Source organism: Ornithodoros turicata, chromosome 8 (genome assembly GCF_037126465.1).
Source record: "Ornithodoros turicata isolate Travis chromosome 8, ASM3712646v1, whole genome shotgun sequence".
NCBI lineage: Eukaryota > Metazoa > Arthropoda > Arachnida > Ixodida > Argasidae > Ornithodoros > Ornithodoros turicata.
Window position 1 is genome coordinate 37,061,730 of NC_088208.1, and position 12,072 is coordinate 37,073,801.

The following is a 12,072-nucleotide window of genomic DNA, read 5'->3' on the forward strand; positions in this document are numbered from 1 at the left end:
GAAGTTTTTTTAGTGTGACAAGGCACAAAAACGTTTTCGTGGCTATTGAAGTTACGATAGAAGACACCGAATTAACAGTGTACTGTGTAATCCTATCTCATTCGTTCGGACATACATAAAAAATGTGTCGCCTCCGAGGTAACAGAACCACTGGGGACTAGTTTTGATTTCCAATTAGCCGGCGGCGGCGGCAGCATAGAAAAGCGTTGGCGGCGGCCTGGTCAGCTCGGCGGCTGATACTGGAGTCTGATTTATGGCAGGCTTTATTGTAGCAGCAACAAAGGCCCTCCGTTGCCGAGATAGGCCCCCTTTTGTGCCGCGCGGATTCTCAAAGCCGCTTTTTGTTGTCCCGTGGTTATAATGACCTCTGGACGTGGCGATATTGATGTCCACGTCGATCGACTGTCTATATGATGCAGATACCAGCCTTACAAAGGAAGCTCTTTCTGAATGAAGCTCAGTCATCTTCCGATTTGGGACTGGAATAGATGACGAAGGTGGCAGTTTTCGAAATATCAGGTGAACACTCCGGGGGAGCCGGTTGAATCCCCTGAAGGACTACGAAGTGAATTGAATAATGACAGTTGGAGGTATGCAACTGGGCCTTTGTGAGGCTTGTGTTGTCATTCTACGTTTAATGGCCTCATCTAGTAAGCAGAAATCTCGTCGCTGTCTCGCTTTTTCGATACTTCAACTGCCATACTTCAACTCTAGTACTACGTTACGAAGTGACCTCATCGGTTTAATCACGATTTATATGATTATCGGGAACCTGCATCTGCTTATTATACACGTCAATGAGAAGCACAAGACAGCCTAAAACATGTTGCAGCATACTCATTTAAAGAGCTGCCACAATACGAAGGAGTGCTGAAAAGTTCCCGACCCGACAAACAAGAACGTCGCCAAGAGTCATATTATTACGAGAGACCTTCAAGATTAGACCTATATATTATTAAACCTGTTTAGACCTATAGACCTATTAGACCTTTATTACAATTCGACATATTCACCGCGAAGTACCACGTACTTTGCACATCGTTCCCGAAGCTTATTTAACCATCGAAGAAAGAAATCCGACGTCCGTTTTCCGAAATATGCTTCGGCTGCTCCTAGCAACGTCGAGTCTTCCCAGAATATTTCCTTTGAAACTTTTTTTTTTCAGGTTTGGAAATAAAACGTAGTCGGATGGGGCAAGATTCGGAGTGTACGGCGTATGTTTAATGCATTCAAATCGCGAGTCCTTCAGAACCTACATTGTCCTGCCTGCTTTGTGAGCCAGATGCATTGTCCCACAAAAGGAGAACGGCTTTCCGTAGCTTTCGCGGCGTTTTTCTTTCAAAGCCTCATTTAGGTGGCAGAGCGAGCTACCGCAGCATGCCACATTAACTGTTTTCACACTTCTAGAGATAGTCAGTCATCAAAACACCTTCCTCGTCCTAGAAAACCGCGACCATGACCTTTCCCGCTGATAGTCGAGTCTTAAATTTCTTGTCTCAGAATCATTAGTGATACAACCATGTTTCATCAACGGTAACGAGTCGCCCAAGAAAAGTGTCACTGGAATGCTCAAAATGCTGCAAAATCAACCTGGAGGTATCCATTCGGCGTTGTTTCCCATCGCCATTGAAACATTTCGACACCCAGTTAGCTGAGAGCTTCCGCATACCCAACTCGTCATGAATTACGAACCCAATACATTCTCTGGACATTGTCTCAGGTCTCCTCAGTTGTTTCGTCGATTCGCAGACTCGCCGATCTGCCAGAATGAGGTCATGGACGCAATCAACAAAGCAAACCGCTTCGGGCATTGACGCCGCTGCGGACTCCCTGGTCTCCTTCGGTGTCGAAATCCCCACGCTGAAAGCTGGCCACTTCTTCACGGTTGAGTATGATGGGCACTCGTCACGTAATGCTATTTGCATCATGCATCTATAGATTTCCCTTGGAGTTTCCTTCTGCATGAAGACAACTTCATGACAGCCCGAAGTTAAACCTTCGAAAATTTCACGCTTGTAGCAGACATGGTTCTGTCAATAGCCTGAGTAAAAATTGAGGGTGGGGGGAATGATGTTTGGGGGAAGTTGCAGTTAGCCTGCTCTGGGCTGGCGACTGGGTGCAACAAGGGTGGGGGGAGGGGAAGATGATGGTGGTGGTACAGGAGAGTGAGGGGTGTACATACTCTCTTGCTGCGGGATTCGGGTAGTCCCACCATAGAAAACATGCGAGCATCCCTCAGTAGCCTTCATGGGGATGCTTCCCGTACTACGGTAACCGCCGGTATGAGTGGCGAAGTTACCCCATCGTGTGTGAGCGAAAATGAACGTGTAGGAAAGACAACGAGGTGCCACCGGCCGGCGAGCGCTATGGCCGCCAGCTGGTTCACTACAAACGCATCGTGTTACAAACCTACAATATCTGACGTTGACAACATCTCCCTGGGCTTGTGGGCAGGACAAAAGACTAAACACAAAAACGAACAGCACAAGACAAGGCATGTATTGTATTGGCAAGGCATGTTGTACACGGCATATTGCACTGAACAGGGACATGTTGCCAATGCAAAGTATACACCAGCTCGCTTGCATTTTACTTCTATGTTCAATACAATATCTATGATGAGGAGATCGCGCTCGTATACATATCTGGAATTAGACCGGGCCGATTACTTTTCAGCGCGCCCTCGTACAGGTCATGGTGTACTTTCCTGCGCCGCCAAAATCAGCGGAGGCGCAAACATTATGATGGCTTGACGTCGTTCTTGTTAAATATATTCGTTGTTCTGAGGAGAAGTAAGCTGCTAGTCATCACTTTGGAGTAATGGCCTGGAATCCCAAGCAGGGATTTGAAAACCTCTTCTGGGCCAGTGCAAGTTCACTTTAAGACGACTCGCGCGGCCCATAAAAGAAATTCCTTTCTGTTTGTTTGTTTTCTGGGCTACTAACACCAAAAAGTGCAATTGTCCTGTGGGTTCACGAAGAACACATACAATATCACGATGGATATTTGTAGAAGGAAGTCTTCGAAAAATGTTCCAGATTCACTTTCGAACTTGAAGCTATCAAGATGAAGCTATGTGAGGCCCATTAACTGCCCCAAGATTATGTGCTGTCCAGAACATTACATTGGACGTATAAGGTGCTGCAAACTTTCAGGAATGCATCGGAGGTATGGGCAATCTTGTCAGGTTTGTCGCAGTCGGAGAGGCCGCCTTGTGCGCATCAGTTACACTGTAAAATTCTTGCTAGTGGAACCACCCAATTCAGAGGTCTTGTTACTTCATCTATGCAGGGCCAAGAAATTGGTAGTTCAACCATACTGGGAGAAGGGCTTGTTACTTCATCCAGCCGAGGCGTAGGGCTTGAGAGCTCAACCATTCAGGAAGAAGGGCTCGTTACTTCATCCAGCCGAGGCGTTGGACCTGATAGTTCAACCATCCAGGAAGAAGGTCTTGTTAATTCATCCACCCAAGGAGGAGGGCTTGATAGTTCAGCCATTCAGGGAGAAGGGCTTGTTACTTCATCCAGTGGAGGCGTAGGACCTGATAGTTCAACCATCCAGTGAGAAGGGCTTGTTACTTCATCCACCCAAGGCGGAGAGGTCGATAGTTCAACCATTCAGGGAGAATGGCTTGTTACTTCATCCAGCCGAGGCGGAGGGCCTGACAGTTCAACCATCCAGTGAGAAGGGCTTGTTACTTCATCCACCCAGGGTGGAGGGCTTGATAGTTCAACCATTCAGGGAAAAGGGCTTGTTGCTTCATCCAGTCGAGGCTAGGACCTGATAGTTCAACCATCCAGCGAGAAGGGCTTGTTACTTCAACCACCCAAGGCGGAGAGCTTTATACTTCAACCATTCAGGGAGAAGGGCTTGTTACTTCATCCAGCTAGGAGGCGGAGGGCCTGATAGTTCAACCATCCACGGCAGAGGGCTTGTTACTCCATCCATGAAGAGAGGTGGGCTTGGTAGCCCATCCGCCCAGAACGGAGGGCTACTTGAGCCAGCCGGGGCTGAAGCTGCTTAGTTCAACCATTTAGAGCTCCTTCTTTATAGGTTGCCAGAGGCTAGCCTAGACGAGCTGGCTTGCTACTCCTGGGAAGAACTTAGAGCTCTCCAATAACCTTGGGTACTCGATCCCCGACGTCAGCCTTGCTTTTTCCCCGTTCAAGATTGCAGATTATGATATCTGCGAACAGAGACACCGGCAATAAATTGCATACATAAGTAAAAAGGGAACGTTTTCAACGAGGCAATTTACGTAGAGCGTAGACAAATCATTCCATGTACCATTAGCTTCTCTACGAACCCGCTTACATCCAAGACGCAATCGGGAAAACTTCGTGCAGGTCTGCTGAACACGTGACGTCAAGAAACGAGTTCTGCCCGCGCGTGCGTGCGTGCGCGGGGCCGCTACAGAGCGCTGCCTACCGTCCCCACAATAGGTTCCTTTTTAGAAGAGAGCCGAGATAACAAAGCATGTCGATTTATATTCTCGCAGTGAAACACGCCAGTAAATTGAAAGTCTGACTGCCGAGAAAATTTTTCCACAGCAAACGCGGAAAAAAGTAAATAGCTTCTCCGATAATTCCATGCAGAGAGGCATCTAACAAAGGAACCTCTATTCCACGGGTAGCTTTTTGGACGTCGGCGACGGACATTTTGCCGTGAATAGCGGGTTTGCCATTGTGCGCAATATTAAACGATAGGGCCCCGGCATAATAGCAGAGCGCGGGGCTAAACAAAGACGACGTCTTCTTCCCTTCCCCTCAACCGTCCTGGGAAGCGATACACTGGAGGGTGGTGGCTTTGTCCGAGAGGGGCGAGCATCACACAAAAGAGGCGCGGGGGAGTTGAAAACTCGACGTTTAATGAGATCACTTCGTGGCAAGGAACAAAAGGCGTCGGGATGGAACACTCTGCAGATCAAATCGGACATGTCGATCAACAAAGAAATTCCGGGCGTGTTTGTGCGCAGATCAAAGCATGCGCACTCCCGAATTTTCGCCTCGCCTTAAATGATTCTTGTTAAGAACAGGAGCTGCCGTGGTTTCTCTCCCTCGTATTTAAAGGGACACTCGCACCCGTTCCAGTCGATTTCGAAACCATTGTGTCATTTTAGTCCTCGTGGACCACTGGCCATGGTATCGACCACTGGACCACTGGACCGTGGACCACTAACCACGCGAAACAGTGGCGTAGTTTGACTGTTATTCGACGGAATACATGACAAGAGCAGACGCCGGATGTCGAGGGTATGAAGGATTCCCTCTCTGGAAAAACGAGAAAACATCACTCCCTAAGAACCAATCAGAACACGGCCTTGAGAAAAGGAATGCCGCAGCCGTGCGAGCGTCTTGCAGAGTACAGAGAGAGTCTCCTCTGAGCGCCACCCTCTCACTCCTCCGTTTAGGGAGTGATGTCACTCCGCCAAATCCTCTGCAGCCGTCCCTTTAAGGGCAAGAGAGAAAGCGTGTTTCTGCTCTGGCGACGAAAATGACCGCCAGATCTGCCCTCTTTTCGAGGTTTATTTCCCTCGATTTTTTTTTGTCTGAAAATGGCAACGGCATCAGGGCATCAAAAGGAACAGATGTTGGCATTGCGACAAACTCTTATCTTCCATAATTAAAAAGTTAATTAATAGAAATTAATTAAGACAACAACCAGGGAGGTTGCTAGTGCGGCCATAAAGTGACCTAGAATATATCGATGTTGTAATTTAAAAATTCCCTGTTTTATAAAAGAATTGTTTCCATTGTCAGCGCGGACATTGCTGGCCGCGCTCAGATCTCCGAAAGAAGTGATGCGAGGAGGTCCATGTACCTGCCCCATCACCTTCCCATTTCCCCTTTCGTTACAACGCAAAGTTGCCTGAAATGAGAGCGGGAAGGAAATAGGAAGGGGGAGCATGACCGTTTTTCTACCACCGCATCTTCTATCTTGCATTAATTTGACGAAGAGCTGAGCTCGGTCGGCAATTTGCGCGCCTCGAAACGACGTTCTTCGGACTTTCCCCCCAGCTGTCACCAAAGCTGTAGGGAATGTATTTTACACTGCAATGGAGTAAATCCGACGTGCACTTTCTGTTTCTGTCAAAAAACGTGAGGTTGACTAGGCAAATTTCGGAGATCAATTGGGAATCAATTTCTCGCAAATTAAATTTCATAAAAGTGCTCAGAAGTGCTCAGAAGTGACAGAAGTGCTCATGACAAAATCTCCCCCGAGATAAATACCGTTGACTCCATAATGTTAACAGAAGTAGATATTTTAATTAATATTTTTTCGTTAGGTGAAATATATCAATTAATATTAATATGTTAATAAATTCAGTGACCCATATCTATGAAGCCTGTCAGAACTGCTCCTAACGCTGGAAACACTAGGCTGGGAAAATTAGGCTGCCAGTATATGACCAATATACGCTACAGTGGCTGGGCACTGGCAAAACTGGCTGGCCAATATCGGCTCCCAATATTGATCCAATATGGAGCCAGGTTGCAATTGCCATATTGGGCCAATGTTGAACCAATACAGGTGTACTGTTTGGGGTATGCTGCTTTCGTAGCATTTTTAATATAAATTCAGTAAATGATAAAAGAAACACCATGTGTAATAAGTATAGCCGTAGAAAACGACGCGCGCCACCCCGCGCACGTTATCATGGAAATGCACGAGGCGTACCTGTTTCCATGGTAACTGTATGCTCCTCCGCAGGAGGATTCCCCGGTTGGCGTCGCGCTCTCTCTGCCAAACTTCAGATACAAGTATGGCTTTATGTATTGAAGAAAAGACTGCAATGTTACAAACAGTACATTAAACACATGCGTCTAGAGGTGGTTTCTGAACCCCGTTTCTGCCTTTTGTTTTGTTTTGTTTGTTTCGTTTTGTTTTGTTATGCATGGCCGAATGGGAATAAAAGCATCCTCGTGTTGAAGACGGGGAGGGAGGCTGCGGGTTCGAATCCAACCACCAGCTGTACTGTCTCAGGTTTTCCCTGGGTCTTCCGGCACAAGAGTTTCCAGACGAACGTCGGCACAGATGCCCCTGAAGTCGGCCCGCGACGTACGCTAACTCCCTCTCCCCCGACTCCATCCTGCCGTCCTCTCTCCAGCTGTCCACGTCTGTACGCCGCTCATAGCCACTGTTGCCTCACGGCGCTAGCACGGAATAAAAATAAAAAAAAGCACATTCCTCGAAAATTTCTTCATCACCGAAATTCGAAGTGTAATCAATATACTAATCCCCGTATTAATTAAATGTCAGCTTCTTAAAAACGCGTCTACTTTGCGATGGCAGGCAAGTACATTGCTCGTGTAAGAGCTTTGTCGCTAAGCTGGAGACATGGCTCGCGTTAAAATTCCGTTGAATAGGACATGGTACACAAAGGCGCGGGCACAGCGAAGCAGCCGTTGCTTCCTTTGTGCTCGGCGAGTCCGTTGAGCCTCGGCTCTTGGGCCTTTGTTTGCTCGTGTCGGACCGAAAATCGGCCATGGCTTGAAACAAAGAACACATTGTTTGAAGCAGACGACGCATTGTTTGTGGTCTGTCAGCAGCAACGCGCTCGCTCATAGAAATTTCCTTGCATAGAGGCTCTGCACTCAGCGGCGTTGCTACGCATTTATAAATCGGTCAGAAATCACGTTGAAGACTTACGGGACATGGCGAAGGGGAAAAGACAGAAAGATCTCTCATCGAACGCTTTGCTCATTTTGTATAATCGATCATTTTTGCGTAGGCGTCCGTGGGATCGATAATTTTGTGGGACAAAACTGAGGACCACGAAATGATCTATATACAGGGTGTCCCAGCTAAATGCGAACGTACATTTTTTTAAATATATATATATCACAATTTTCGGAGATGAAATCAATTGCATTATAGCATAGGCGGAAGGGCACTCCTTAGGAGGGCATTCGCAAACTCCTAAGGCAATGTCTTAATTAACTTTCAATAATTAACTTCCAGCGATTTCCAACGGTTTATCTCAAGTAAATGACCTGAATCCACTTGACTGCAATAAAATACGGCATAGAATCTCAATCCACGGGCTGAAAGTAATCGCGGTCCAGTCAGGATCCTGGCAGAAGTCGTTGGCCGCGTATTCAGCAGGCTCGTCGAGTTCCAGAAATGACCAGTGTGCTCTGTTGGAGTTCCGCCGTTTCTCGACGGCACGCTCCCTTGTGGAGCGGGCTGATCTGAAACGACCACTGAAACACAGGAGTCAGATCCGGATCGGATCGACAGTCGCCATTTTGGAGCAGACCGTGGACCGCAGCGACGCGTCTTGGCGATGACGAGTCTGACGTCACGGTGATCCTCCATCTCCGTGCGATAAAAGATTGAAGAGCTCACCATAGACGACTCTGAGATGGGGCATTTTGTTTGAAATATATCTGTGCGAAGATTTTTCGTTCCTTGAATTTAAATATTGCAATCCATCATCAACAGAGCATGTTCCACGTTCAGTTCTTCTACAATGCCGTACAATGGTCGTGGCGTTAGTCATGGCCAATCAATCAATCGTGGTCAATCGTGGTCCTTAGAGTCATCGCTTGTGAATGCATTATGATAGTTGTTTGCTGCATTGATGGGTAGAGCTTCCAATTGATACAATTTCTTGTACTTTCGACAAATATTCTGAGAGCTGCTTTAAACTGTCACCTTGCGACCTTGCCTGTGTGGTCGTTTTTTGTCCCCCTAGTCTCGGGTTTTTAAGTTATGAATTTAATCTGCGTGTTTGGAGACTGTTTCTGCGAAGTATGTGTTTTCGTGGTCCGTCTGAACCTGGAAGTGATGCCAACGTTTTCGGCGAATATGATGGGGATAAATCAGGACAAGAAGCGGCGTATTAAGGTAAAAACAGTCATGAAGCCGGTCTGGTTGATTTCGGTAAACACCAGATCGGCCTCTCGTCCATATTTTATATCCATGCGCATCTCACCCTACTGGAGATAGAAATGTATAAAACTGAAAGGGCGGACGTGCTCTAGGGCCGTACTGAGCCCGAACTAAGGCGCTCACACACACACACACGCACGCACACAGACAGACAGACAGACAGACAGACAGACAGACAGACAGACAGAAAGCATCATACAAAGCATCATACAAAGCATCGTGAAATGCGAAGTTCCACTTTGCTATTTCATTCTAGGAAGTAGCAATATTGGCGTCATGAAAGGGCGGACGTGCTCTAGGGCCGTACTGAGCCCCAACTAAGGCACACACACAGAAAGCATTTTATTGACTCATTCATACAAAGCATCGTGAAATGCGAAGTTCCATTTTGCTATGCCATTCTACGAAGTATCGAAGGTAGCAATATTGGCATCATATAAAACAGAAACATCATAAACTGACACTGAAAAGTGTCGGGGGGGGGGGGGGTATATGTTTATTCACACAAAAGCGTCGAATGACACTTACTTTCGCTGAATAAATAAAAAATGCAAAAGTGGAGACAAATAAACAAACATCGATTGAGGTGTATTCCATTTGGGCATTTTCTTTCAATTCAACCCAGTCGCAGATCTTCCTTCCCTTACCTCTTTCTTTCAATCATATGTTTGCAGTGGCGTCATGATGCGGAAGTCATTATCGCGTTTCGCACTTCCAGTTTGACGCCCAAGAAACGTAGAGAGCGAGAGAGTGAGGAAGGATTGTGGCAGTGCAAGCGCTTGCTTCCCCACCTAGCGGCGAGGCATCGAAATGGAGCGGAGCGATTTCGCCGAGCTACCACTGGAGGGCACTTCTTAAGCGACGAACAGCGCCACTTAGTGAGTGAAAAAGGACTCCCTGAATGCGCTTTGCGCTCATCCCCCGTCGGATGTCGCCATCGTTGGATGATGCGATTGACGATGCTGTGAAGAAGTGAATGAAATTTCCGGGAAGAAACGCAAGGGGGGGGGGAGGGGGGTTCTCAACTTGACCCTATTTCTAACATTTTCCGAGACCCGACTACCGTTTACTGAAAAGGGCAGGCAAATCCCTTTGCAATAGAATGCAAGACATTAAAAAACTGAATATCACTGCTCGTTTATGTTTCGACTTATTGTTGGTATCTGTGTGCACAGTTGTCTCGTGACGTAAACCCCCAATTATTATTATGTGTGCACAGTTGCAGTTTTGTCTTTTGTGTACATTGCACTAATTCATGAAAGAACTGCAAACCTTGACAAGTTTCGGTATCACCAAGGGGCGAGTGATGTCATCACCATCAGCTTTTCTGCCACATCCTCCAGATTCTCTGATCCGTTTAGTAAAATATGGCTAACTAACAAAATAGCTGAGGAAGATTTTCTGTAATCTCAAAGTTTGGGCCAACATAACGGTTGCAGCAAAATATTTTAAAAAGCCTTATTTCGTTCTACCACGTCTCATGAACGATGACGTTCAGAGCTGCTGGTACAATTGGTATAAAAGCAATAACAGCAAGTTTCGTGTTGCCATATTGGGTTTTTCCGGACATCCTGGCCCTCAGCCAAGAAACAGTTGTAATGCGCACTTCAACTAGTGATGCCGCCACCTGCATGTTATTGTCTGTGGAAGAGTGTAGGTATGTACATCAATACATCGGTTGGCACCATATCACCTATGGGTTTACGCTACTTGTGAGACCGCTGCTAACGAAGCCTCTCGTATGCTGCTTGGCTCCCCGCTGTCATGCGTTACGCCCAATGTCCCATAGATGGCGCTTGCGTGCCTGGTGTCGCAGCCATCGTTCAGCAGTGAGTCTGACTCGAAGTTCGTCCTGTCGTTCATCACTTTTTTTTTTGTTCGCTCACGCTTTTTTTGCTTGTCTAAGAAAGCCTTTAGGACATCCATTGTGGCTCACTTGGTAAAAAAACGAAGGGAAGAAGAACGAAATAAGTTAACTGCTCCTATTTTTTTCTTCTCCCATAACGTACATCTGCCTCAAGGTGTCACCAGCAGCTGAAGGCCTGCCTCTGAAGATCCAGCAAGCAAACAGAGAGGCACAACAGCCGACTTTTCTTCACTCGATGTTTTTTGTTTGTCTTGCGCGTAAGCGTTGTTTTTAAAAACTATAATAAGAACACAACGCCATCAGCAAAGATTGTAGTCACGGGGAAGACTAGAACTACAGACCGACCACTGCCATGGCGACCGACCATGGTATCATGATAATGTTGTCGACCGTCACTCAAAATTAATATAGATTAAAAATACTAAACGACGAGCCGTGTATATTTGACAGGAGCTATGTTTTTGCTGTACTTTAATGCAGCACTGATCTTCTGCGAATATCGTTAGAATGTAAAGCGTTTGTTTAACGTGAGGGTAAACGGATCTCAGAAGGTATTAGAACCTGAAACGAAACTAGTCAGAAACCGTCAGTTGTCGCTCGCTTATAACCAGCATTGGCTCAGAATGCTCGGACAATCTCGAGCCAGGCCATGACCACTGTTTGCGGTAGCACCATACATCGGCAGGCAGAATGCAGTGCATGAGAACGCCGCCACTACCACAACCGCATATTGGATCGCGTTGGATATTGCAATGGCACACGGTTGGGAGCGCAATGTGGCTACCCGTTTACATCTCATCTTGTAACCATTGGATTAAGGCCAGTTTGTGCTGGTAACAATGATCCCCGCAATACGGCGGTCATTGTCACTTGATTTATGGATCATGTAAGGCAATACGTCGTGAACCACCATGCCAAGTCTCGTTCTTAGCGAAAAACTGTAGAAAATTATGTACTTCGATTCTTTCAACACAGTTCATGCGTTGACTCACACTTCATGGAGGAAAGAACGAAATAAGCTAACCTGCACAAAGAAGAAGAAGAAAAAAAAAAAAGGCACAAAAAATTCACTCTCGCTATCGCCTGTAAGATTTAAAAGTATGGTGCTACCACTTTCCCTGTGACACCGGAAGCCATAGGGAGCGGCATTTTTCCCCATTTGTACCGAAATTCGTTGCAGTCCAAGTGGTCGTAAGGCGCCGCCACCGTACTCGTCGCTGGTCATAAAACAAAGATTGACAGCGCCGATAAGCTGGCTATTGCACGGGACGCACCGCCCCAATCACTTTTTCTTATCACTAGAGCTGCGT

The 12,072-nt window shown here is 46.7% G+C and overlaps 1 protein-coding gene across 2 annotated transcripts in view; it reads right to left on the reverse strand.

The window, feature by feature from the left end:
* Positions 1 to 2,455: 2,455 nt before the first annotated feature.
* Positions 2,456 to 12,072, reverse strand: part of LOC135367202 (uncharacterized) — a 178,268-nt gene continuing 168,651 nt past the window's right edge. For both annotated transcript variants that reach the window (XR_010414389.1, XM_064600359.1), the window contains exon 3: positions 2,456 to 4,186. Coding sequence is in view for 1 of the 2 variants with exons in the window: in XM_064600359.1 (XP_064456429.1) it covers positions 4,104 to 4,186 (83 nt within the window). In the remaining variant the exon portion in view is untranslated. The remainder of the gene's footprint in view (positions 4,187 to 12,072) is intronic.